General features: G+C 42.3%; 2 protein-coding genes across 3 annotated transcripts in view; one reads left to right on the top strand and one right to left on the bottom strand.

Moving 5' to 3' along the window:
- The window catches only part of USP7 (ubiquitin specific peptidase 7), a 70,437-nt gene extending 54,768 nt beyond the window's left edge, over window positions 1-15,669 (top strand). For both annotated transcript variants that reach the window (XM_033073963.2, XM_033073962.2), the window contains 16 exons: window positions 538-672; window positions 879-980; window positions 1,647-1,752; window positions 2,040-2,132; window positions 2,901-2,968; window positions 3,849-3,949; window positions 5,287-5,440; window positions 5,871-5,938; window positions 6,987-7,095; window positions 7,189-7,266; window positions 7,600-7,700; window positions 8,287-8,386; window positions 9,226-9,345; window positions 10,569-10,640; window positions 11,544-11,634; window positions 14,305-15,669. In XM_033073963.2, the coding sequence (XP_032929854.1) occupies window positions 538-672; window positions 879-980; window positions 1,647-1,752; window positions 2,040-2,132; window positions 2,901-2,968; window positions 3,849-3,949; window positions 5,287-5,440; window positions 5,871-5,938; window positions 6,987-7,095; window positions 7,189-7,266; window positions 7,600-7,700; window positions 8,287-8,386; window positions 9,226-9,345; window positions 10,569-10,640; window positions 11,544-11,634; window positions 14,305-14,411 (1,605 nt within the window). In that variant the 3' untranslated portion in view covers window positions 14,412-15,669. The remainder of the gene's footprint in view (window positions 1-537; window positions 673-878; window positions 981-1,646; window positions 1,753-2,039; window positions 2,133-2,900; window positions 2,969-3,848; window positions 3,950-5,286; window positions 5,441-5,870; window positions 5,939-6,986; window positions 7,096-7,188; window positions 7,267-7,599; window positions 7,701-8,286; window positions 8,387-9,225; window positions 9,346-10,568; window positions 10,641-11,543; window positions 11,635-14,304) is intronic.
- A 6,393-nt stretch (window positions 15,670-22,062) lies between these two features.
- On the bottom strand, window positions 22,063-26,493 carry LITAFD (LITAF domain containing). The gene is made up of 4 exons (XM_033073785.1): window positions 26,391-26,493; window positions 23,927-23,992; window positions 22,655-22,814; window positions 22,063-22,171 (listed from the first exon to the last, which is right to left on the bottom strand). Exons 1-4 carry the CDS (start codon window positions 26,491-26,493, stop codon window positions 22,063-22,065), a joined length of 438 nt encoding a protein of 145 aa, XP_032929676.1.
- Between the last annotated feature and the right edge of the window lie 986 nt (window positions 26,494-27,479).

Raw genomic sequence — 27,479 nt, 5'->3', positions numbered from 1 at the left:
ATGTGCCTCCATGTTTCCTTGCCTGTTCTCTCTGGGGTTGATAAGCAGAGATACTGGTGAAGTCCAGCTCGTTCTGCACTGCATTTGCACTGAGTTTGCAGTGGGACACTGGCAGCATTGCACTCTTTGTGCTTCTGTGAACAAAGAGTTCAGGGGAGCTGTGGGAAATACAGGGGAAGGGTTCAGTGGCTCCTTGCATTGCGCCACTCACAGAATTATGTAGCCTTTTTATTTTCTCCAAGTGCCAAGATTGTTAGAGCACATTCCAAGACTTGGGATCTAAGCATGACTGGTTTTTAATTGCTCAGGATTTGTAAGAATTAATGTATTGTAATTACTTGCACTGATGAGATTATCAATCACGATTTTTAAATTTCATTATAATCTGTATTCTTGTAAATTTGCTCCCTGAGAACATGAACAATGTTAGCACTGTGCCAGAGGACCAGTGAGGTTGCATAGTAAAGCATCCTGAGAAGGTATTCCATGGTGCTGCTGGGTTAATCTGAATAGTAACCTTTAAATGTCATTTTTCAGATAGTGGCAGAGGATCAGTTCTGTGGTCACCAAGGCAATGATATGTATGATGAAGAAAAAGTTAAATACACTGTTTTCAAAGTATTAAAAAACTCCACACTTACAGAATTTGTTCAAAACCTCTCTCAAACAATGGTGAGTTTTCTGTAGCTGAATTACCTGCATGTATTTGTTTTGTTACATTATGGTTGTTTCATAGCCCTTACTTTGTCCACATATTGACAGCAATCATAATTTAGACCTTTTAACACAGAAGATCTGTTTGAGTTTAATGAAAGCATCTTAGCCTATTTTTCCTTTGTTTTGATTTTGTTTTCTGTCACAATTTTTATTTATTTTAGGGATTTCCCCAGGATCAAATCAGATTATGGCCGATGCAAGCCAGAAGTAATGGAACAAAGAGACCTGCAATGTTAGATAATGAAGCAGATGGCAATAAAACGGTAAATAGTCACTGAGAGATGATATTACTGCTCAACATCTCCCATGATTTTTAGTTCTCTTTAAGAATATCTAACTTTGAGACAGAAGATTTTTCAGGCTTTTAATTTAAAATTAATTTCATTGTATCTGGTGAAGTGATACTTGGGAAGACTTGGTGTTTAGTGGATTAATTTGGATAGGAAGCAGGAGTGTGGTTGGTGCATGATTTTTCTGCTGTGGAAAAAGAGATGTGATCGTGATTTTTTATGTAAGATTAAAACAGAAATGTCCCTTTGACAAAAGGGGCAAAACCTCTGGATTTAAGGAATTCTGTTGTTTAAAATGTAAAACTTGTCCAAATACCACAGAAAAAAAGTGATTGGTTTCACTGTCCTTTTATTCTAAAATTATGTCCTTGCCAAGGTAGCTGTAAGTAAATTTATAAAAGATAAAGAAGTGGGTTCATTTTAAACCCACTGTTACTGCTTCATCAAAGTTTTTGGTAGTTCTATATCTGTATTTGTTTGTCTTAATAAATTTCATAATCTTCTTTTAACACAACTTAAAAAAAACCTAGCCCGCTTGTAGAATTTCATAAAGTTCTTGTATCAGATTAAAATGCAGATATTGGGTTATATTATGTTCTTCAGAGACTTTTTTTCCTTCTCTCACATCTTTCTACATAGATGATTGAGCTCAGTGACAATGAGAATCCATGGACAATATTTTTGGAAACAGTAGATCCAGAGATGGCTGCTACTGGAGCAACATTACCCAAATTTGATAAAGATCGTAAGCATATGGGCTAAACATTTCTAAAATACAAAATACTTTCATTTTGGGTGTATCTCCAAAACCACTGTGCACTCCTTTTTTCAACTGTATTGTTGATGTATCCATCAAACTACCACAGTGCTGGAATCAGTTTTTCTCATCCAGTTTGTTTTTTCATTTCTCTTGAAGTGGAAGACATTCTTTGCATGTTTTTTAGACTCACTGAATAAATTTCTATCTCAGTGATCTCCTTCCCTCTCCCCCCAAGCCTTACTTAAAATTAAATCTTGTTTTTTAATTTGTAGATGATGTAATGTTGTTTCTGAAGATGTATGATCCGAAGACTCGGAGTTTGAATTATTGTGGACATATCTACACCCCTATATCCTGTAAAATACGTGAGTTCTGAATTTCAATTTCATCATAACCATTGAAGTTTTTCAAGCAGATTGAACATACCTTTCCTTTAATAATCATTCTGTCACTGAAACCAAAGGTACACCACAGAAGCAAATTCTTATTTCACCCAGCACCTGAGGGTTTTCTTCCCCATGTGGTGTCAGTGACATTTTCTGCAGGTCTGAGCCTCAAAACCCCCCAGGTGGTCAGTTCATTGTTGCTGTACTCACCAGGTGTTACAGCTGTTTCAGACCTGTTGTAAAGCTTTGGGATCTGATACTTCCTTCCCAATAGCTTTTCAAATAACTCTTCTACAACCTTTCACAATGGCAGCCTGAGCAGCTGCTCAGCCTGAATAGTATGTGAGCCTTGATTTTCACATGGGTCCATTTAACCAAATATCCACTGACTAAAAATATTTTAGTTTTTCATTTTGAATGTTTCATTTTGTTAAGTTATACATATTTTTAATTTTGTATTTTAGTTATCATTAATTTTTTTTTAAAGATACTAAACTTTTTCTCTGGGGAAGGAACAGTGTTATTTCATCTCTTGTATTTTCAATGAACTTTTGTTTTTCATATGAAGTGGAAAGAAGCCATAAATGTGTCTGGTTGAATGTCAACAAGGGAAACTTTAATGTGGAAGGGTCTCTTTCTTAGGCATTGTAGAACCCAGGGTGAAGAAAGGGATTCTCTCCTTTCTGTGGTTGGTCTCACTAGCAATTAGTGCAACACTTTTCACATTCCCTTTTTTTCCTCCAACAGGTGACTTGCTTCCAGTTATGTGTGAGAGAGCAGGATTTCCACAAGAAACTAACCTTATCCTCTATGAGGTTTGAATTAATAGATTTTTTGCAACCTTTTTGTCTTTTGCATGCTGTACAGAAAAAAAAAAACTATTAGTTTTAAAAAGTTGCTCATAACAATGGTAATTTATAAGTTATCAGCACTGTAATCTATAACTTTGAAGTCTACAGTGCTTAAAAAATTAACAACAAAGTGTTAACTTCAAAACAGATTTTATATTGAACAGATAAAAGTGGAAAGCTTTAAAACAAAATAAAAATTCCATGAGGTCCTATAGGAGCAGCTTTGTTTTGCTAAAGCTGTGTTGCTGAGTTAGAGGAGTTAATGCTGCTGACATTTTTGGCCATCGTGTTTTCAGTGCCCACCTTAGTGAAGTTGAGAAAATGTTGCATCTTCTCCTTCCTTCCCCAAGCCAAAGTCAGCAAACGCTGTTTCTGTCCAAATACACAAGCAGTGAATCTTCATAACTGCTACATTTATTGAGTGCTGATGATGCAGATCTTGCCAAGGCAAAGTCCTTGCAAGAGTAAGAATAAGGAATTGGTTTTTTGTTGCAATTTCTGGAAGCAGTCCTGCTGCTCTCTCTGGTGGTTCCAGGGCAGCACACATACTTTGCTAAAAAGCAAAGCTGTACTTCATGCTCTGGGCAGGTCAGGGTTACAGTGTCATTCCAGTTTGTTTACACAGGTGCTTTTATCCCTGGGTCAGCCCAGAGGTCAACCTGCAAGTATGAATATGTATATAGATATTTAATAAAAGAGGCATTGGATTTGTATAAATACATATCTGTCCATTTGTTTCAGTTGAAAGAATGTACATCTTAGCTTATCTGATTATTTCTTCACTATTGTTACCTTTATTTTTGTCTTTTATTCTGTGATCAATGATTTTTGCTCTTTATTGCAGGAAGTTAAACCCAATTTAACAGAAAGGATTCAAGACTATGATGTATCTCTTGATAAAGCTCTCGATGAACTCATGGATGGTGACATCATAGTGTTTCAGAAGTATGTATTTTAAGGGGGCATCTTATTGCAATTAAATCACCTGGTTCACTTTGAAAGCTGAACTTCCTTTTAAGCTTTTTAATCAAGGGCAAAGCATTACATTCCAATAGTAGAATTGTTCTCTGCAGTTCTCATTTGTTTATTCAAAGGGGAAATGAGCAAATATCAGTGGTATTTTGGTATCACATGCCATGTTACTTAAGGAGAAGGTGTCCTCCTAGTTTAGAAAACCAATAACCTAAAATAGCTCATAATATTACCAGAGTGTGTTCAGCAGTGCATCTGATTTGTGCAGCTTTGTACTGGAGCCAATGTAAGGCAGACACCCAAGAGCCTTCCAGCATTTCAGATCTTGGACTCAGTACCATGGCCACTGGACAAGGCTCTTGGAGCTCTTTCAGCCCAGAACTACACTGAACTGCTTTCCCTTTTTGCCTCTGCCTTGTGCTCACAGTCAGGTCCTTACTGCTCTGTGGTGATGAGATGCTCCTAGTTTGCCTGGGCACGTGCCACCCGTAGGTGAACTGGTGCTTCAGCTGGAGATTCTCCAAGGCAAAAGGGGAGCTCCTGCATCTTGTATCCAGTAAAGGAACCTTTCATAAGCTTGGCAGGGCTATAAATCAGCATTTCTATGCTCTCACTCCTGATGGTCACACCCAACTGTGTTGCTCTGTTTCTCTCCATGGGCTGACAGTGGGTGGAAGCCAGCTAGTCTATCTTCAGCACTCTTACCTCAGATTATGTGAGATGAATGTATTTCTCATGTCATGCCTTGGAACTCGCATTCCCAGTTGACCCAGTTGGTGTTATGCACCCTTGGCTGGCTGCTGACTCCTGGGTAAGTGCACAGCTTGTACCCTGGTGCTATTTCTCTGCAGAGAAGTTGGGGTACCAGTCAGGAGTGACCCAAACCAGCCCCTGTGCCCACTGTTCTGCCTCTGTGCCAAGGAATGCTGTCCATCCGCCCTCTGTGCAAAGTGATTGATACAGGGGTTCATGGAAAGCTGTGCAGCAGTGGTACAGACACACAGGGATGTGCAGGGTGGGAGGGAGGGACAACTGCTGCAGTGGTGCTGTGGACCCACAGGAGGCTGCCAAGGGCCAGCACAGCAGGCGAGGGCACCGGGCCCTGCAGCACACAGACACCCGGGCTCTGGGTCACTGCTGGCTGCACCAGTCCTACTGTGTGCCAGTGGTGGCTCTTGCAAAAGGTTTCTAAACTTCATCTCTCTCTCTCCACTGTTGCTGACTTACTGTAGAACATGTTTTTAAAAGCCCCAGCTGCCTGTGTGTGTAACTCTGTGATGTGTAATGGTATCATTTGTTTGCTCTTGTAGGGATGACCCCGAGAATGATAACAGCGAGCTCCCAACAGCTAAGGAATACTTCCGAGACCTCTATCACCGTGTGGATGTCATTTTCTGTGATAAAACCATCCCAAATGACCCAGGCTTTGTTGTTACTTTATCCAATAGGATGAATTACTTTCAGGCATGTGTCCTGTTTCTTTTTTGTTTCCTTGAAGGAGTAGGAATCTTCAGAGCAAGTCTTCCTTATTTCCCTAATATTATAATTTTAAAAAGACGAAACAACCAAACACCAACAGCAAAAAGCAGCCAAACAACAAAAACAAACTAAATAAGAATGGAGCAATTGTTGTGGATTTAGTGGCCTTTTGGCAATAGTTACTTACTGTAATAAAAGAGTTTCCTCTTTTTTTTCCTTAGAATATCTTATTCTGTGTCAACTGTTCAGAAGCTAACAAAACTAGTTTATTTAGCCTTGGGGAGGTAGGCATAGTGGGTTCTCTCAGAATTTCAGTAGCATAATGTTCCTGTCATGGAATGAATGACTGTATAATTGTAGAGCAATGTCATAAATGTGTGAAACAATTCAGAACTTACTGAAAATTTATTTTCAGGTTGCAAAGACAGTCGCTCAGAGACTTAACACGGATCCAATGCTATTACAGTTTTTCAAATCCCAAGGGTAAGATGAATTCCTTAATATTCTGTGTCTAAGCTGTTCCTCAAAAATTAGTCTTTTCCAGGTCGTTAACTAATTCTCTACCAGTAAGATGTTACCTTTGTGGCAAGCATAGCAGGTTGCTTTGACAGTTGAAGTATTGCAATGTCTGTCTCTAGAGCCTCAAAGAATTACCTGTTTTAGAAGAGTTCTAGTAAATGTCATTTTTAAAATCATTAATTACTTCAAAGCCTGATGATGTGGGATAAATTGCTAAGTTAATGCAAGTGCTGTTTCAGTGAATGCAGATTTCTAGAATGGAGGAGAGCAGAAACAAATGCACATAAAATCAATATTTTTGCTGATCTTACAAGTTTAAATGGAGGAGTTGGTTCACTGAATTCCTCCCTCCTCCCTCAAAGTCTGCAAGTGAGGTTTTATGAAGAATACAACAATCTAACAAGTTCACAGGTGCTCAGAGGGATATTTCTGGTTAAAGTGGTGGTTTTACACATTTGTGTAAAACTGGATTTGCATCTGTATAAAACTATAGCAGAAAGTGGTGTATTATAGCTCTGTGTATAGGAATAATGCACACACAAAACTTCCAGTTTTCTGTATTCATGGAAGCGTAGATGCTCTTTAGTTACCTGGGGCTATCTCCCTTCATCATCAGTGAGAATTTGAGTAGCTCTTTGTAGTTTCCAGTGCTCTGTGGTCACTGTGGAATTTGCTGTGTCATATGGCTCCACAAATTAACCTTTCACAATCTAAAGCATGTGCTGCTATGCCAGTAATTTCAGAGGAATGTAGGTCTGCCAGCCTGCAGCACTGACGGTGAGCTTGTAAACATCCAGGAGAGTTAGCACACACCCTGAATGGTTTTCTGTTCCCACAGCCCAGCTGTGTTTAAAAATCACTAAAGTTCTGTGTTGTGTGCTGCTTAGGCTGTGTTAGCAATTATGTGAACCTGGAAGCCAGTCATAAAAATGTTCTTAGTGCTTCAATTGACCGAGCAGTGATGGATTTTGAAGAGATGGATTTTAAGAACATGTTTTCTTTCCTTCTGTAGTTATAGGGATGGCCCTGGTAATCCTCTTAGACATAATTATGAAGGTACTTTAAGAGATCTTCTGCAGTTCTTCAAGCCTAGGCAACCAAAAAAACTCTACTATCAACAGGTAGGAGTCTTTTCCTTTTATTGGGGTGAATTATAAAAAATAATTCTGCCCTATTCAAAGTATGCCTAAAGTGTTTTTCTTTTTTTTCTTAAGCTCAAAATGAAGATAACTGATTTTGAAAACAGAAGAAGTTTTAAATGCATATGGCTAAATAGCCAGTTTAGGGAAGAGGTGAGTGAAGCCGTTACACATTTGCTGTCATTTCTGTGTCAGAGCTGGTATGGCTGTGCTTATGGGTCACACACTCTACCCCTGAGTAACATGGAATTAGAATAAAGTTGTATGTGATGTAAAAAAAAAAAATTAACTAAACAGCAACAAAAAAATCCAAAGAGCACAAAAAATGTAAAAAAAAAATCAGATTTTTTTAACGAAAATTTTGAAGATGACATAGGTGCTGACCTAGGTTGTCTTTTCAAGATGAGTGGTTAAGGAGAACATGCTTTAATGTGATTGTTTACATTTTCAGATTTTGTAATGAGTTTTGTGTTTCAAATTCCACAGGAAATAACAATATATCCAGATAAGCATGGGTGTGTGCGGGACCTGTTAGAAGAATGTAAAAAAGTTGTAGAACTCTCTGAAAAAGGGTCAGGGAAATTAAGGTAAGCTTAATTAATGGAAGGCTATGATTTCTTCTATTTGATCATGTAAATTTTATGCAGCAAAGTATCAATAGAATTTAAAACACTGTAGAAAGCATTATTAACAGATGAAATGTAATATTGTGTTAAAAGCTTCCAGGTTGCCACTGTTAAGGGTTCTTCTTAACTATAAATATAAATTTTACACTGATATTTATTTGTTTTGTATTTAATAAAGTTACATCCTTGAGTTTCATCAATTGCATTTGTTAGTCATGACTTATTAATTGTTGAAAATCCAAGCATTTCATGCTGTTCATTTCTCAGGAGTTACAGGGGTATAAAGTGAGGTCATTTAAAGAGGATATAAAAAATAATCTCCACTAGAAACCTGTATTTTATAGTGGCACATTCTGGCTTTTTGCCATAAGCCAGAAATAATTTAACCTCTTACGGCTTTACTGCTTAATTTTTGCTAAAGGTTGAGTTTAAAATTTTATAAATACAATAGCAGCATCATTTACATTCTGCACTAATGTCTCAAGAAATGTTGCATTGTTTTTTTTTTATTTACTTTTTAAAAATGCTTTTCCTGTTTATCTTTAAGGCTGCTAGAAATTGTAAGTTACAAAATAATCGGTGTCCATCAGGAGGATGAGCTGTTAGAGTGTTTGTCACCTGCAACAAGTCGAACATTTCGAATAGAGGTGAGTTGTGCTTAGAGAAGCTTTAAAACCTGGCTTTGAGGGAGGAGACTCTTTCAAGTGGTAATTTTCTTTTTCTGGGTGCTGATCTTCAAATACTGTGATGTCTGTATTAAGATTACATGATAATATACATGTATTTTTACAGATAATGCTTTTAAAAAGATCATCCTTTGTTCCATGGGCTTCCCTATAATGTTTCATTCTTTTAATTTTACATGTTTTTATAACAATACATGAAGACTTTGTGAGAGCCTGCCCATAGGACATTCAATGTCTTGGCAGTAATTCCAAGGTTTGTTTGAGAGTTCATGATAGAAATGTTTATGCTTAGAACCCATTTTTGTACTCTGATATTCTAGAAGGTTTTGTTTCCTTTTCTGTTACATTTGAGGTTCTAGAGGCAAATTTGATATTTGCATGTAATTTTTTTTCTAAACATCTCATCATTTAGATCTGCTAACTTGCCTGAGAGATTAGAAATCAATAAAAAAAAGTTTCCAGTGTAAATTGTATTGAGGAGCTGACAAGAGGCCTGTGCTACTGTCAGCTAGTTCTGCACTGGTAGAAGATTTCTTGTCAAAAAAGCCGTTCAGGGAAACCAGGAGAATATATCCTGAGTAGGGGAAGCAGAAGTGCTTTCATGCTGGGGATGAGGGAGTCTGGTAAAAGACACTGTCATTCAGTATAGCTCTTTTATTTGTTTTTTAATAGAATTGTTTGGAATCAGTAACAGTAATAATGCTTCCAGTATCTTAATAACTAGAAAAATTACTTTAAAACTTCAGTTTCTTTTGTGGAAGTTCAGCTGACTGGAGTCACAATTCTCTGTCTGGATCTAGGAAATTCCTCTGGACCAGGTAGATATAGATAAAGAAAATGAGATGCTAATCACAGTGGCACATTTCCACAAAGAGGTTTTCGGGACATTTGGAATTCCATTCTTACTGAGGATACACCAGGTGCAGTATGCCTCCCTTTTTCTCCCTGTGGAATTTTACTGATGATGTTTTCTTTAGGTACTGTCAAAGAAATGCATTAGTGCAAGAAGTGTGTAGGAAAACACAGCTCTTGGATCAAAGGTTCTGCCCCATCTGTGCCTTTTTATGGTTAAATTATTTCCCAGCTCAGTTCCTTTTGCATATCCAGTGAGCCTGTGCAAGACCTAGAAAGCTGGCATTTGGCAGCAACTGTCATCCCCTGCCCCTGCAGAATCCCCCAAGAAACCAGAACCCTATTTCCAGCAGCATTTAGTAACTGCAGAGCAGAGCTGTTGGCAAAAGTGGCCCTGCCATGGGTGCTCTCACCGAGACATGATTATGGCAAATGGGGTTGCTTTCTCCGTCACTCTCTGAGATGACTTTGCATTTTATCCCTTCTGTAATTTGATGTGCTTTATCTGCTAGGGCTGAAAGTTGCTACAAGAACAAAAGCTAATTTTGAAAGCTTAATTTAAATTCTCAAGTTTTTCTGTGGTGCTGCTCCAGCTGAATGTCACCCTGATTCTCTTAATATCAATATGTATTTCTGGGAGCAGTTAGCCATTTGCTGCTAAATTTTTTCAGGTTCATGTATGTTATTATTTACTATAAATTACTTACTTTAAAAATTTGGGAATGAGAAATATGTCCATATCTCTCTACTTCTAAAACTTTAAAATTAGAATTTTACTAATTTCCATATTTTTTGATCAAAGAATAAAATCTAGGTGGTGATTTTTGGTGGAAACCTTTTGTTCTGCATTTCCTTGTTATGACAGTTAAAATATATTATCTTAAAAATGATGATATCTGTCACCTTTTTGGGCAGTGTACATAGAGAGGGAGCAAAAATACACTGCAAGAAGTAGTAATATGCTTAGCAGGAATATGGGAGTTTTTCACAAATTCCTGTTTTGCTGCTGATTTTCTGACTTTGCTACTTAACTTTAAGCTGACTTGTGCCTGGCCAATTTATGGGCAGTTTGCATAATGATGAATCAGTAATACTTAAAGTTCCTGAATTTAGTGCAAGTTGCCTGCTGTTCTCCCATATTGCAGAGAATGATGTTGACACTTGTGTAATTTTGTAAATAACAGAGAGTTTAAGGCATTGTTTTTCAATGAAACTTAAAGCAGGAAATGCTTACAGCTTCCCTTTTTTCCCCTAGATTTTTTGACATTAAAAATCTTGTTGTAATTATTAGGGCGAACACTTCAGAGAGGTTATGAAGCGGATTCAGACAATGCTGGACATACAAGAAAAAGAATTTGAAAAGGTAATTTCAGGTTGGGAGAGTTTTTATTGCTGACTGTAAACCCTAAATGAGTTTATTGTAGTAGATTGGAACACCACAGACTTGGGATAAGTGTAGATTTTGTGTGATAGAACAGCTGCTTGACTGAAATAATGCTTTTTCTAGGACTAATTAGTTAGAGTGGGTAGGATCAGTATTTCTGTACTGCATCAAGAGAGATATTCTGCAAAACATTAAAGTAACCCAGAAAAGTGTAGCTGGTGTGGGACCTCTAGAAGCCACCCCCACATGACATTCCTGCTCAGAGCAGACTGTGATTCAGTCAGGTTGTGCAGGGCTTTTTAGTTGCAATTTGTAAACTCCCAAGGGTGGGAATTCTGCCCTGTTCTGGACACGGTGTTTTAGAGTGTTCCACTATCATTGGGAAGGCTTTGCTTTCCTTGCACATAATAAGAATGTTTCATTTTGCAACTTGTGGAGGTCACCTCTGTGCAGTTTTTTGAGAAGAGCCTGCTCCTGTGCACCATCCCTCAGGTGGTGGAAAGCTGTAGATACCCTGTCAACCTTTTCTTCTCTGGGCTAAACAAACCCAGAGGTTCCTGTACACCAGGTTCCCCCCCAGTCCTCTTACAGTTTCACTGGACTGTTGCTGCCCTTGCTGCAGTTTGTTGCCCTGTCTTTTCCCTGGAGGGTTTGAAGCTGGATACAGTATTTTAGGATGAGGGTTCATGATTTCCGAAGCATTTATTTTGTCCCATTATCCAGGTTGTTGATGAGGGTTTTAACTGGGACTGGCCTTTTTCAACCCCTGAAGAATACTACTTAATAACCAGCTGCAAGTTAGACTGTGAGCTTAGGCTTGAAGACTTTATTTCAATGTTGTATCCTACCACTTGGTTTTTGTGTTGTTTATTCTTTGCATAGTTTAAATTTGCCATTGTAATGATGGGCCGACACCAGTATCTCAACGAAGATGAGTATGAAGTGAACTTGAAAGATTTTGAGTCCCAACCTGGTAAGTTCTTAGACATCTCATTTTCTTTTGGCCTGCTGAAGTTCCTCTGCCAGTTGTTATGATGTGTTTATCCTTAACTCAGGATGTTCTTTTTACATGACATACATTAGATGTAGTGACTAAGCAGGTATTTACATACCCTGTGTGCATACTGAACAGTGTTAATATGTATGTTAGTCCAAGAATATGTATTTTATAAGCATATAGATATGTTTCCTTTTGAGTTAAAAGATTGCATGTGAATGACCAAATGGGTCCAGTATCAGTATAACACACTTTGCAGCATCAGTTGCATCTTGTCTTTATTGTCCATCTACCCCCTTGCATGTTTGATGGTCATGGAAAGTTAATTCTTCTTTGTTCTTGATATCCTCTATTAATCTGAAGATTCTAACAAGAGCACTAAATATGTCAATTAGATGCTGTTTAGATTTTCTTTTTCCTCTAAGAGACGATTCACCAAGGTACAAGTGCAGCTCCATCTAAATTTGTCTCTGGATGGGCTTGGCCATCTTGTTTACTTGACTGACATTTAAACCTCTATTTTCTTAGACATTAACAAATGGGAGAAACCAGGTTAATCCTTCAGGAGTTCCACCACAGCAGTGTTTTCATAGTCATAGAATGTTTTGGGCTGGTTAAAGACCATCCCATTCCCCACTGCTGCCATGGATGCCACACACCAGACCAGTCCTCAGGGCCCCATCAACCTGGCTTGGACACTTGCAGGGATGGGGCAGCCACAGCTCTTCTGGCAGCCTGCACCAGTGCTTCTAAATCCAAATCTCTCCTTTTCCTCTTTGGAGAGTTCTGTTTGGGAATGGCACCATTGCATCCACAGTTAGGGATCCATGAAACCCTTGAATTCATTGGGGTTTCTTCTCCCACCTTAGCTGAGTACTCCTCTCTGTGAGTTTCATTGACTCTCTGCAGTTCTATTTTTCTGACAATTAGGAATTCTGATTTTTATGGTAGATTTTGTTAGGGTCGAGCTTTAGTTTTTCCCAGCTGTGCTCTGCATTGATGTATTAGTTGTAAAGAAATCCTGTAACTGTCCATTTATTACAAAAGTGCAGAGAGTTAGACCTGTGTTATTACTGGGCACTTGCAGAGCCTAGCAAACAGTGCTTCAGTCATGTAGTACAGGCAGGTTTGTGGCTTGTCAGAGCTGTGAGTGCCTGCAGCTGCACAAGTCACCCCAGAGCCCAGGAGTGTGGCACTGCAGGACCTCTCTGTGCACTACTTGGGAAGGGTCTCTGAATAGTCAGCTTGGAGTTGGATGTTTCTCCACAGACAGATGAACTTTCTCTTGTGTGGTCAGAGCAGGCAGAGTCCAGATTTTCTTCTGGGAGTCATCCCTCTTGGGTCTGGGAGGGAAAGGCAATAGTCCAGAATGAGCTGCTGGACTTGGTGAGCAAGGCAGAGCCAGTGGTGCCAAAACAGCTTGAAAAATTAACCAGGTGGCCAGATCAAAGGCACAGAGCATGTCAGAATGTGGAAAAGGGAGAGCTTGAACTGTTTGTAGGAATTGTAGGGAACGTGAGAGCAAATGGTTTTAATTGGAGAATTCATGGAATTCACCCCTGTGATAGAATATGCTTTGATAGAACTAATTTCTACAAATACCAACTTTTAACACACACTGAACTGATGGAACCAAAGCTGTGGCCTTGTCCAGTTTGATTGGCATAGCTGATGTCAGTTGTGTCCCTCTGCTTTTGCCAAGGTACACTAACTATAGCCATGACTGCTGACGCCAACCGTGTAGGACATCATTTCTTTCCTCAGAAACATTCCAATTCTCCCACTAAGATTGGCAGTTCTCTTTTAATTTCATACTGACCATTTTGTGAAACAAGAAAATAAAACAAAATAATTTTGATTGAAGAAAATTTATCACAGAATGCAGATGCAGGCAACCAACAAGGTCACGTGTTTTATGCTTTGGTGGTGGCAGCTGATGGCTTTGAATGTAGAATGTGCATCCCTTGCTGGGGGCCTCTTTAGTTTCTGCCTTTATCATTTCACTTGAAAGAACATTAGATGCTCTGCGTTGAGAACATCTTAAAAGAGAATTTCTTCCATTTGCAAGAAGTATGTGGACTATGGTTTTTCATGAAAACTAGCAGTTTGAACAAATGAAAAAATCTGTATATTTTCATTGCAATATAAGTGGCTAGGGTTTTTTCTTGGAAAATAAAGAGGAGGGTCAGTTTCATGATTTCTTAATAAGCATTATTTGCATTTTACCTGAATTTGGCTGATACTTCCACTTAAACCCGGTGATAGGAGTAGCAGAGATTATGGTAAATACTGTTGGTTGTCATGTTTCAATGGCAGATTCCTCCCTGTTTGAAACAGGCTCAGCACTTTGGTGAAGGCTGGTACTCTGATGTGCCTCTGGCCATCACAGTGGTTATTTTGCTTTAGCACACCCCTCAGTGCTGTAAACTCCTGTAGGTGACTGAAGAAGAGAAAAAGCAGGTACCTGATGCAGAAGGAGCTGTGGAATGTGCTGCTGGAAGGAACTGCTGGATGGGGGGCTGCTCTGCACTCCTCTGCCTTCCCAGCAAACTGTGGGCAGAGCACACAGGAGTAGTTTGTGTCATGGAAACATTTTTCCAATTTCATCTTAAAACTTCATTATTTTCTTTCTCTTTTCTTTTCTAGGCAACATGTCTCATCCAAGGCCATGGCTAGGGCTTGACCATTTCAATAAAGCCCCAAAGAGAAGTCGCTACACTTACCTTGAAAAAGCTATTAAAATCCATAACTGACTTACTTAACCAGATTGTCAAGGCAAGGGACAAAAATAAGTGTGTGTGTGCACCTTTTTAACAACTGTAGAACTTTGGTACACGTGCACTATATCTGAAGTCTTCAGCAAGAGGATTTGCTGCTGATGTTAATTTTATTTTGTTGAGGCTGTTCAGTTTGGCTTCTCTGTATCTATTGACTGCCCTTTTTGAGCAAAATGAAGGTGTTTTTATAAAAGCTTGGATGCCAATGAGAGTTATTTTATGGTAAACGTAATGCAAGGCAATTGTCAGCATAATGAGGGAAGAGTTTAGTAGAACAGTTGACATTGGCAAAATTATTTGTCTGTAGTACGTTTATAGATGGCATAAGCTGACTGGCTGCCCTTCCCATGTGGTGTTCACCACCACTGCAGCTAGTAAGTCTTATGTTTAGACTCACATCAGATTTATTTCCTTCAGTTATACTTTGACATTTTTGTGCATTTGTAAATGCAAAAGAAAAGCTCACATCATCAATAAATAGCAATCTCTACTTCATTGTGTACATTGTTGGCACTTATTTGGGATTTTTGTCTCCTCCAGCTTCATAGAACCTTTTTTAATAAACTAGTTTTCATTTAATTTAGTCAATACTTTGCATCCCGTTTTGCCAAGTGGATGCCCCGAGTCCTAAAAAGAGATATTTGGGTCTTTTTATTAAATTTCCAACCGTTGCAATTGATTATGCCATCTTCTGGCAAATAGAATGACACTCAAAAGTTGGCAAAAGCAAGTGAAAAGATTATAAATACCATTAATTTAGTTACCATGGGAAGAGATGGGGAAAACACAAGAACTAGCCTTTTAGCACAGAGGGCATGCTCACTAGTGTTTAGTAAGCTGTTGACTTTGTATAAAAAAGGAGGAAAAAAAAACGAAAAAAGAAGAAAAAAACGAAAAAAGAAATTGTATATTTAATGAATGAACATGTACAATTTAACACTTGGAGGTTAATTTTATTGGGTGAGTCTGCAAGTGAATTTCACTGATGTTGATATTCATTGTGTGTAGTTTTATTTCAGTCCCCAGACTGCTTCCTTTTCTTTGGAGCTAATGCCAGCCGCGTGTCTAGTTTTGAGTGCAGTAAAGATAGAATCAGCAATTCACACTTAATTTTACATTCTTTTCCAGTATTTTATTTTGTTTCTGTAGCCTCAGTGTACAACTCCTCTTCCTGTATATTGCCTTTTTTTGCTGGAAAATGTTGTATGTTGAATAAAATTTTCTATAAAATTTTTTTTGATGAGTGATGACATGGACACTGAAGAAGATTTCTCCTCTCCTTGGAAGTAGAGTTTTGGGAAATGTTTTCATTCATGAGATTTTGCTAAAGGTGTGGTTTTCTTTTTCCTTAAGTGTTGACAATTGTATAATCTTCATTGGTTGTTTTGGGAAAACTTTGTGGGAGTTTCTGTTTAATTTTTTGGGGGTTTGGAAGTCTTTTTGGGGTTTGGTTTTTTTACATCCTAACTAGTCACATTTGAGCTTAACAAATAAAAGGTTTTCCAGGAAAGGAGCCATGTACAAAAAAGACAAATGGAAAAATTATTTTGCTAGTTTGTTTGTAAAGCTTGTAGTAGAGTCTTTGTGGTAGACTGGACTCTGCCTGCCTGTATAAAATGTTGTGGTCCAGATTCTCAAGTCTAATATTATAAATGGTGTAAAGTGAAATCTGGAGTCTCTAAAGGTAAGGTCTCTTTATAGAGTAATAGATTCCCTCTGTAATGTGTTCCCTGTGTTCATAACCAAAACAGAAGGTGCAAGTTCTATTGATTCTCTTTTTAGTTTGTATCTTGTGCTTTAACTGTCTCTTATTTCCAGTCAAGGCAAACTAGTTGTTTACTTTGGTTTTGTTGTCTGAGTGTGTAGGTTTAGGATAGTGGGAAATGCTTAACTGGCATGCCTTAAGTGGAGAAAGCTTTCCTTTGCTTTGCATTTCCATCAAGCTGGTGAGAATTGCACCACCCCAGGGGTGTTTTTACTGGTACTTGGATTGTCTCTTCAGGCTTTCAGTAAATGTCAGGATTTGTTTCCAAGCTGTTTCTGGGAATCAGAGGCTCTGGTCAGCAGTAGTAAGCCCTAATTATATTTAGTGTTGTTTAGACTGATAAAATTGATCTTATATCTGAATGTCACTAAGTTTTCACATTAATTTATGGGATGGTAGCAGCTTCTAGGGACTTATCTTAAGAAAAACAATCCTTCCTATTTCAGAATAAAAAGCCGCTAGCAGTAGGTTTTGGGTGCCTTTTGGGTTTTAGATGATTGAATTTCATGTGCTTCAGTATTTGTGCTATTCCCACACTAGTTTGGTCAAGTCCATGTTTTGAGTCATTCCTTATGCAGTTTTCAACTAATGAAGGATTTTTTTGAAAAAGAAAAAGTTTTGGAGCACAAGTAACTTGTTACTCAAATGTGGAAACACCTCTGAAGAGGACAGGAGGGTTCTCAGGTGCAGTATGTTTGTTCAGTTCCTTTAAAAAAATTACAAGAATGCAGTCTTCAAAATTGCCATGCTTTTCATTTCTTTGTTCAGGTTTTGGAATTATCTGGGTAACACACAGTGAATGCATTAAAGTAATGGTAGTATGTGTGTTTAAGCAATAAGGATGTAATTTCACAGTACACAGCATCAGAGCAACATGTTGTTAACAGCCCATCCGAATTCTCCCTACAAAAATAGAGCCTTGTTCCTGTAGATTTATATAGTGCCTTTTATCCTAAAGGATCCCAAAGCATTTGGTGAAATCTGAGCAGATCACAGCAGTGCTAGTTGCTGACTAGGGAGTGACAGGCAGCCCCAGCCCCTTCACCCGCCCAGGCTGGCACAGCGACCCCGCCGAGGGCGCAGGACGAGCAGAGCGAGTGCCTCCCGCATCCCGGATCTACCTCAGCTGCTGCCCTCGGAGCTCCTGCAGCCTCCCCGTGCCAGCCTCCCTGTGCCAGCCTCCCCGTGCCAGCCTCCCTGTGCCAGCCTCCCCGTGCCACCTCCCTGGGGCTCGGCCCGCCCGGCCGCAGGCGCTGCGCTGGCTGCAGGCGGCAGCGCCCAGGTCGGAGCCGCACTGGGGGGGTGCTGGGTCATGTCCTCTGTGAGAAATCGTTTTCTGTAGGAACTGTACATATTGTAAATAAAATAGCCCGGGTTCAACTCTGCTCTGGTGTCTTGGCTCTTCATTTTGGTGACAAGTCGGAGTTAGAGCTCTTGGGTCACTCAGAACTCAGATTTTGCTTTGATCAAGTAGATGAAGTTTGCAAAATTCAGCCAAATTGTGTGTCAGAAATGGCATTAATAATGTGAGGTGTGCTGGCCAGATGGTAAATTCTGACTTGTATGTCAGCTTCCACATTTTGAGCCCTTGTTTTTCCTGAAACATTCTGGTATTGAGGGGGAGAGCGTCGCTGTTTGATGTGAGCAGCAAGTGTCATTTATTGCTGGCTGTTAAACCTGCTTCATCTTTAGGGTCAAAAAAGGGGAAATGTTCACATGTGATATGTCCTAATCCAGCTCCAAATCTGTGTTCTATTTAATTTCCGCCCCAGGTGATATTGAAGTTAGCTGTATACCAAGCACAGCAGGAAACTACAGTAATTTAATAATTATAAGCCACACCATTTTGACTAAAATTTTGGTCCAAACCCAGAAGTGCGGCTTATAATCAGGTGCAGCCAATATATGGATGAAGTTCAGAAATTTGCCAGCCTGGAAGTGCGAGCCCACACGGCCCCGGTGGCAGGGCAGCAGTGAGCCGAGCCAGTAAACCCCGCGATCCTGTGATTCTGTTACTAATTGGCAACTTTGTGAAAGTTGCACGCGGATTCTTGCTGTGAATGAAGGTGTGGTTTATAATCCGGTGTGATTTATATATTGTCCTAGTTTGGAGGACAGGTGTGTGCTGAGAAAGGCAGGAGCTTCTCTTTGAAATGGAGAATGTAAGCCTCCTCCCTCCAAATTATTATAATTTTGAAATCAAGCGGCTCTCAGGCAAAGATGTGGGAATGGGAATAACAGTTCTGTACTAGGGAAATTAAAATAGAAATACAGTACTACAAAGAAACAAACTCCAAACCCTGACACAGTCAGAGTACAACCTGACACCCGTCAGGCAGGGTGTTGGCAGCAGTCCCATTCCATGGTGGCTGCATCCTCCTGCAGTGACAGATGTGGCTCAGTTGGAGCAGTGCTCCTGTACAAGGTGCAGTTTCCCTCCGGAGCTCCAGTGGTGATGTGGAGAAATCTGGTTTCCCTCTGGAGTCCAGTGGAGAAAGGGGCTCCCTTAGTGTCCCAAAACCTCTGTTTTTATTTTGGTAAGAAATGTTGGGCTCTTCCCCTTGGCTGGAGCAACTTCCAATGGGATGCAGTAATTTTATCAGTCCCACAGTGGGACTCAATGGCCATGAGCAGAAAATGACTGGCTGGAGGAAGGATGGGTTGTGAAAAGATAAAGAACAATGCCCTGCCTGGTTTCAATGGATGGCCCATTAGCAGGATATTTCCCACGGAGATAAGGATCACTGCCCCCACCCTCAACAGATGATGATAGAACAGATACCTTTGATCACACTCTATATTGTAACCCCAGACATATATGGACAAAGAAAGAAAAGTTGCCAACACCTGGACGTGTGGCTTATAATCGTGAAATTACTGTAAATTTGCTATGGCTGGAAGCCTTTATTTTTTAAGAAGTAATTGTGTAAAACTATTGCACCTATATATAGTGGTGTAAAAATGTCCTAACTACTTCTATACCTCTTGCAGATCTCACATCATATATTTATATAAATTCCTTCACCATGTGTATATTCATGTGGATTTGGGGTTTGCACCTTTCCTGGTTAACGTCACTGACTTGGTGCATTATTTACCACTAATTAACAGCAATGCTTGTGGTTTCACAGCCAGATTTTAAAATGGAGAAAAATCTTAACGTCCCAAAAAAAATGTGTGAATTGTTTAAAAACCTGTTGTGCTGCCATCTGTGTGGCTGCCTTTAATCCTTGTGGGTCTGCATTCCATTAGGTGACAGTAGGTGGGTGACCAGGGGAGGGACAGTCACTGACCTTGGTGCTGGGGCAGCCGCTCTGGGTGTTGAGGAGGCTGCTCAGTGCTGGCTCTGGCTTTCAGGTAGGACTGGGAAAGTGGTTGTTTAACAGATTTTACATGTACTGATGACATTTTTTCACATCTCGCAGTCTGAAGCCTGGGGTTTCTGTGGTCTAAAGGCTGCACGGGTGTAGGTGTTGAAGTAAAAACCAGTGCATGTGCCCAGCCTAGCTGAACTACACGGTGGGATCAGCTCGGTAGGGGCAGTTTCTGATGCAGCCTGTGACAGCTGGCTCAGGGTGACAGGGCTGGTGGGCAGTGCTGTTCCTGGAGCACTTGTGCTCGCTGTGTCACAGTGCCGGAGGAGCTGCTGGGGGATTTGACCCTTTCCGCGGTGCTCCTGACCCTTTTCGCGGTGTCCCTGACCCTCTCCCGGTGTCCCTGCCTGTGTCCCTGACCACATTACTGGTGTCCCTGACCCTTTCCCGCTGCCCATGCCCCCGCTCCCTTCCCGGTGTCCCTGTCCATGCCCCCACTCCCTTCCCGGTGTCCCTGTCCCTGCCCATGCTCTCGATCCCTTCCCGGTGTCCCTGTCCCTGTCCATGCCCTCGGTCCCTTCCCGGTGTCCCTGTCCCTGCCCATGCCCTCGGTCCCTTCCCGGTGTCCCTGTCCCTGCCCATGCCCTCGATCCCTTCCCGGTGTCCCTGTCCCTGTCCATGCTCTCGATCCCTTCCCGGTGTCCCTGTCCCTGCCCCGGTGCCCCGTGGGCGGAGCGCGCAGTGCGCCCCGCGCCCGGCAGGGGGCGGTGGCGGGCGGTGCCCCAGGGCTGGTCACTGCATGGACAGGAGCACTGGTCACACTGCATGGACAGGGGCACTGGTCACTCACTGCATGGACAGGGACAATGGTCACACTGCAGGGACAGGAACACTGGTCACACTGCATGGACAGGAACACTGGTCACACTGCAGGGACAGGGGCACTGGTCACACTGCATGGACAGGGACAATGGTCACACTGCAGGGACAGGGACACTGGTCACACTGCATGGACAGGAGCACTGGTCACACTGCAGGGACAGGGACACTGGTCACACTGCATGGACAGGAGCACTGGTCACACTGCAGGGACAGGGACACTGGTCACACTGCAGGGACAGGAGCACTGGTCACACTGCTTGGACAGGGACAATGGTCACACTGCAGGGACAGGGACAATGGTCACACTGCATGGACAGGGACAATGGTCACACTGCAGGGACAGGAGCACTGGTCACACTGCATGGACAGGGACACTGGTCACACTGCATGGACAGGGGCACTGGTCACACTGCAGGGACAGGGACACTGGTCACACTGCATGGACAGGAGCACTGGTCACACTGCAGGGACAGGGACACTGGTCACACTGCATGGACAGGGACACTGGTCACACTGCATGGACAGGGGCACTGGTCACACTGCAGGGACAGGGACACTGGTCACACTGCATGGACAGGAGCACTGGTCACACTGCAGGGACAGGGACACTGGTCACACTGCATGGACAGGAGCACTGGTCACACTGCAGGGACAGAGTTGGATAAGGAGCTCTCTAAGTGCCCAGTAGTGCCCAGAGAAGTGCTGGGGAGCAGCCCAGTGCTGCTGCCACACATCCCCTGCCCTCAGTTATCCCTGTGCCAATGTGAAAGTATTCATGATGTTAGAACATGGAAATACAAGTTTGTTCTCTTCCTCTGCTCATTTTTCCAGCCAGCAGTAACAATGCTACTGTCAGTGCTGGAAGGGTCTGGGCACCTCCTGGGCATTGTAATTGCAGATTTTACAAAATAATTGACTACAAAGTTCTGTGTAAAGTTAAAGTCTATTAAGTCCTGATTTGGGAGATGATGCACTGCAGTGAAAAGGCCAAGAGGTGAAATAAAGGCCTTGTGTTGTGGTAGCTTTGTTCAAGCTGTGTTTGCCTTTTGGATTGTAGCTTGTTAATGTACAGGGGGTGTCCCAGTGACCTGCATCTCGTGCTCAGGGCATGGCAGCAATGTGGACAGCAGATGTTTTGCCAGCATTGTGAACAATAACAGGTTTATTTTCTTACCTCATACATAAGAGAGTAAAGACAGTCTTATAACTTAGTGTTTTGTTAATAAATAATCAGCTACACTGTTCCACCCACAGCCTTGCAGGGGTAGATGCTGTAGGGAGAAGAGCAGAGAGAAATGAAATCCCAACCAGTCGGTTCCAGTGCAGAAAAGGTAAGAACTTCTCTGAAACCATGTCCAGACCTTGGTTAGTGGTGGGCTGAGAGGTGCAGAGGAGCCTGAGTCCCAGCTGGGTGGGACATTTGAGAGGAGCTGAAGGACTCACCAACTGGAAACTTCACAGCAAATCACTCTTGGAAGTGTTTTTTGTTTTTAAACCAGTCCAACCATGTGGTGGTAAACTGGAGCTTACCAGGTGGGTTCACCAGCAAGGGAGCTGCAGAAGCCAAGCACAGTCCTGTGGGTTTCCTAGCAGTAGTTTTATGTGCAGAATCTTATGCCATTGGGAAATGGAGACTTTACATCATCTAGTTGCATAAACTTTGTTTCTATAGTCTTTTGTATCTATAAATGTGAAAATGGCAGCAGGGGCAGTAGTGATCTGCATCCTTGAAGATCTTCACAAAGAGAGGGACGAAGCAGCATCCAAAGCAGCACCTGGAGCCAAAGAGGAGATGGACATGCACAGAATGATTACTGGGCAAGAATGATTGCTGCCTTGCCTTTTCTGCTGGCCACAGCTGTGATTTTCCCCTGCCTTATTCTGCCTGCCTTTTCACTGTGTGAATCCACTTCTTTCCCCAAGTCTATTAATGTATCTTCCAAAAAATTAATCATCTTTGTTTCTGACATCTTATGCATGAGTCTGTGTCTGAGCCTGATCCTGAATTACAGCTGGGAAGTAGACAACGTGGTACCAATTTCTGCTTGTCTTATGGAAAGTGAAACACACTGGGTTAAATTTAGCAAGTTTGCATCCCCTGTAGCCATGATGACTGTATCTAGAAAGGACAGGCTGGCTTCTCATCAAGTGGAGAAGGGCAAACTGTCTGTGGAAGCACTAACTAGAACTTTGATTTTTAATTACTCGTTTTTAACCTTCTGTGATGCTGAATGTGCACAGTGCCCATGAAAACTTACCCAACCATGCACAGGCTGGTGCACAGGAGGTAGGACAGCTTGCCCAGTCTGTAGGTGACCTGGGTGGTGATGTGCTGGCGGCAGGAAGGACAGATTGTGGATGTTGGTTTGCTGGAGAAGATCCCTGCCACAATGATGGGAGGCTGGGGCACCAAATAAACTGAGTTCAGGAGACAGGAGAAGCAGCCAAATTAGAAGCACAGGAAATATTTTGCAGGTTATAAAGCCTTAATCAGGAGAATGTGGGTTCTAAACGTGGCATCTGTGTTATTGTTGTTGATTTCAGGTTTATCCTGAGAACCACTGTGCTGGTTGTTGTGGGTGTCCCAAAACACTGCACCTAAACCCAGCCCCTGTTTGCTCAGATAAGGACACACACAGGGAACTGGCTGGGGGATAATCCCCTGTCAGGCAGTCCCCACCACCCTCTGGGGGATGTACTCTGACCCTGGGGGTTTGTCTTCGGATATTTAAAATAATATGAACATACTTGTATTCTTAATACATAGTATTACTGTGTAATACTTCCCTGAAGAGGAGATTTGAAGGATGGTGGGGAACTTTCTAGATCAACTTTTCAGTAGTTATGAGAAATTCATCAAAGCAGTTACTCTTACACCTGAATGCCATCAAACAGCTGCTGGTGCTGTCCCCAGTTAGTCTATAGCTCATGTTTTTGCAGTCTAGACTTGACTACCATATTCCCTGACAGGCAAGCCCTTTATAGTACACCAAGGATATTTTTTTCAGAAATGTTTTCAGTTAAAAAAAAAAAAAATTTAAGGATCCTGAAACATGTTTAGGGTACAACTTCACACTGTAGCCTGAGGCAAAACTTGAGGAGTGGGAAGGTATCTGTAAGATAGAGTATGTCTGAGCTCAAGTGCCTTCTGGTTTTAGGGATATTTTAAAATGTATGTCTCCTCCTGTATGAGCTGTTATTGGCTGTTCTTCAAAGCCTTTCCTCAGCATCTCCTTTGAGCTTCTCCACTTCTATAAAGGTGACTACAACAGGAGCACTGGGCCTAAAATTATTTGTTCTGAAAGCCCTGACTTTGTGCCTTTTTGGTTTGTTTTTTATTTTTCTTTTAATGAAAATTTGAGTAGATTGGCTAATGCTGGAAAATCAAGTCTGAGTCCCCTCAGTTTATCTTCTGACATTTCTGTGGAAATTTTCCAGTTTATGATATTGTGATTGGGTCAGAAACCTCCCACCCTCGCTGTAGATGTTAAAACCAAACCCCTCTCCCTTTTGCTCCAGCCCTGGCTCACCGGGCTCCTCCACGACGGTGGTTTCTCGGTAGGAGTAGGGTGGGGGAGAAGGGTACTCATAGCCCCCTGTGCAAGAAAAAACAGGCAAAATGTCAAAGTGCCAACAGCTTCTGCCTCCCAAAACCCCTTTGTGAGACAGCACAAAGCCAGCACAGGGAGAAACAGCCCTGAACTGGCTCGTGGGTCTGCAAAGCCAAAGAGCCTGCAGTGACTGGCTGCTCTCCCTTCTATAATAAAAGCTGAGAAATTAAATCATTTCTTAGGAAAGGCAGCAACACCATCATTCCAGCATAACACTGACAGATAATCAATCTTAATTTAAGGAATCCACTGATAAAGGACCCACAGTACTTCTACCTTCAGTGCTAGTACCCTCACTGTGAGTATTTAGAGCCTTTTTACTGGTTTAAACTTTGTCAAAAGCCGATAAAGTTATTTCATCATACTCTTTGTTCTAGGATTAAAAAAAAAAAAAAAAAAAGTTAAAATATCTTTTTCCTTTTGTTTTGGGAGAAGGGAAGCTGGTGACTAAGACACCTCAAGCTTTTTCAGTTTGGTAGTCTTTCAAATTAAGAATGCTATCAGCCTACCTGAGGGGAAATAAATGACTGTATAAAAAAATACATTAATGAATAAACGCAAAATTAATCCATGTAAAAAGCTTTACAGCCAGCTAGTGTGGATGTGGTACCAAACAACAGGACTGGTCTGGGGCAGGAGGACAGTCCCAAAGGGAAATCTTTGCAGGGCAAGCCTGGACAGCAGTGGAGAAACCCTCAGCCCAAGCTGGGAGTCCAGCCTGTGCTCAAGCTTTTCACAAACCATGTGGGTGCAGCCAGGGAATTATCCCACAAGGATATAAATAGAATATAAAACCAGAATTTTCCAGAGTGAGATAAAATACAGTGGCGAGAGTGAAGAAAATATTAACAATATTGTCTGGAATACCTTGCCAGAAGTGGTAGAGATTTGCAATGGTATTTGGGTTTCACGGTAGTGGGGGCAGGGGGTGTTTAGTTTTTGGTTTTGAGAAGTTTTCTGTTTGGTTTGTTTGAATTTTAGGGGGTGTTATTTGTAAGGGGAAAAAATGTAAAAAAAAAAAAAAAAAACCAAAAAAACAAAGAAAACTAAATAATTTCCCTCCAATGCAGAAAAGGAATGTGGTTAGTACAAGTGAGTTCGATGTGTGTCAGTGAAGGATCTGCTCCCTGCACAAGGAGCAGCCCCTGCAGCTCAGTGCTGGGGTGAGCAGTGCCTGTGCCTTGGCTGAGTGCTCTCAAGGGACATTCCTCCTCCCCAGTCCCTTGCAAGCCTGCTGAGCTCAGAAAGAGGCCAGGGAGATCTCTGAAAATCAGAGATATAGTTATCTCAGATACATTTACAGGGATAGATCAGATATAACCAAAATATTTACAGGGAGAGCTGATCAGAGTGAAATGCTCTGAAAATGAGTCAGGTTTAGAGGCCCACGACTGACAGTCACAAGCCTTCTTAGTTACTCCATGAACTCCCATTCGGATTTTTTCTCCAGTAAATGGCAATTTCCTCCGCAGCAGGAAGGTAGCAAAGGCACAATCACTAAAGATGGGAGTGTTGTCAGGTGCTTGTGGAGGTGTGGGAGCAGTGCCTGGTTTCAGAAGGAAAAGCCAACCAGGAGAGCAGCAGCTCTGGCTAGCAGGGATGGCAGGGAAAAGGTAAAACCAACGACAATTTAAACAGGACACAGCCCATCCACGTACAGAACATTATGGCTGAACATTAGCACGCTAGGAACGTGAAATCGTTGCAGTGATACAGCTGCAATAAAGCGTGGTTTTTTTAAAAAAAATCTTAACTAAACCAACAAAAATATTTGTTGCCATTTTAATGATGTTTCTTAGGAGATGATGTTTGTTAGGAAATCCTATCCCAACCCTGGGTTCTGTATGCTGGCACAGACGCTTTTTAAACCTACCACGTCCTGGCAAGGCTGTGCCCCAGATGTGCTGGGTGATGTGATGGAAAACAAACCCCAGTGACACCAGGACCCTCCCCAGGTGCTCTTTCCCATCCCCAGTGACCCCAGGCCCCCATTTCCCCATCCCCAGTGACTCCAGGACCTCGTTCCCCAGCCCCAGCGACCCCAGGACCCCATTTCCCCATTCTCGGTGACCCCAGCCTTGTTCCCCAGCTCCAATGACCCCATTCCCAGTGACCCAGGATCCCATTTCCCCAATGTCCCCATTTCCCCAGCCCCAGTGACCCCAGGACCCCATTTCCCCAGTGGCCCCATTCCCAGTGTCCCCATTTCCCCATTCCCAGTGACCCAGGACCCCATTCCCAGTGTTCCCATTTCCCAGTGACCCCATTTCCCCAGGACCCCATTTCCCCATTCTCAGTGACCCAGGACCCCATTTCCCACTGTCCCCCATCCCCGTGTCCCCATCCCCGTGTCCCCATCCCCAGTGTCCCCATCCCCGCTCACCCTCCTGGCCGAAGCCCGGCGCGCAGGGCTCGGGTCTGTAGCTCTCGTGGTGTGGCTCGTACACGAGCACGGGCACGTCCCGACGCTGCTTCTCTGCAGCCATCTCTGCAGCTCGGCTGCCAAGGGAGGCACGGGGAACTGCTGGGGAGGCACAACAAAAACTTCTGTTCTCTATCTCCCAGTTCTCAAGCTCAGGTGTTGCTTACAGGGAAATGAGCAGCTCTCACACTCTGGCACCTCTGTAGGCTGGAGAGCAGTCAGTTCCTGTCACACTTCATGATCACAAGGTGGGGAGCGGAAAATACCATCTTAACGCATTTCTTTGTGCTGGGAAGCTGAAAATGTTCGCCCGGAAAACGCTACTCGAAGTGTGCAAAGAGTTACCTTTGCAGAAAAGTTAACCTGATCTTTTTTCTATGGAAATCATATAAAAACACTTTTTCCAAAGTAATCAAGGAAGGAAAGAGCACACTTGGAGCGCCCGTGAAAATCCTTCAGGTGTGATTAAGTCAGCGCAATCAGCGGCAATTCGGATCTTTCTTCGGGTTATTGTGCAACCTTATCACCATTGTTATCGTGACCAGTTGTGTCCTGTGAAACTATTGTCTCATCGGTAGGTGACAGGCTTTTGTTGGGAAACATCCTTATCAGGGATGAGTGCGCTGCCCGGGGCTCTGAGCGGGATGAGGCAGCAGAATGTGTTCGCAGGTGTGGGCAGAGCTGATCCTCGCAGGGAGAGCCGGGGGAGGAACAGGACAGACACGGATGGAGATGTGTGTTTGTATTACAGACAGCGGAAAGGCTCCGTCATTCCTTACTGCCCCTTGAACCGACATTAACCGGCTGATTTACTGCTAATATTTACTGCAGGTGTCCTTTGCAGAAGAGAGGCACAACCTTTTGCACGGGTCAGGGAGCGTTCTGGGGGGAAAGGAGCACAGATGCACAGACAGCACAATGTGTGAGATCAAAGAAAAGCAGCAGGGAATTGCTGGGCAAGGCAGGATGGTCCCAACAGGTCTGTTTGCAAGGAGTGCTGGAGGAGGAAGACAAAGAGGAAGGATCAGTAGAGCTGAGATCAAGCATTGG

This window comes from Catharus ustulatus, chromosome 16 (genome assembly GCF_009819885.2).
Source record: "Catharus ustulatus isolate bCatUst1 chromosome 16, bCatUst1.pri.v2, whole genome shotgun sequence".
Lineage (NCBI taxonomy): Eukaryota > Metazoa > Chordata > Aves > Passeriformes > Turdidae > Catharus > Catharus ustulatus.
Note: the sequence above shows the minus strand (reverse complement) of the source record. Positions and strands in the feature narration are given on the sequence as shown.

Bases quoted from the DNA above. Each gene is read 5' to 3' on its own strand.
- LITAFD (XM_033073785.1), bottom strand. From the start codon at position 26,493: ATGGCTGCAGAGAAGCAGCGTCGGGACGTGCCCGTGCTCGTGTACGAG. The intron at 23,993-26,390 runs GTGAGCGGGGAT...TTTCTTGCACAG, and splicing joins GCCGGGCTTCGGCCAGGAGG to GGGGCTATGAGTACCCTTCT. The intron at 22,815-23,926 runs GTGAGCCAGGGC...TCCTGAACTCAG, and splicing joins CACCGTCGTGGAGGAGCCCG to TTTATTTGGTGCCCCAGCCT.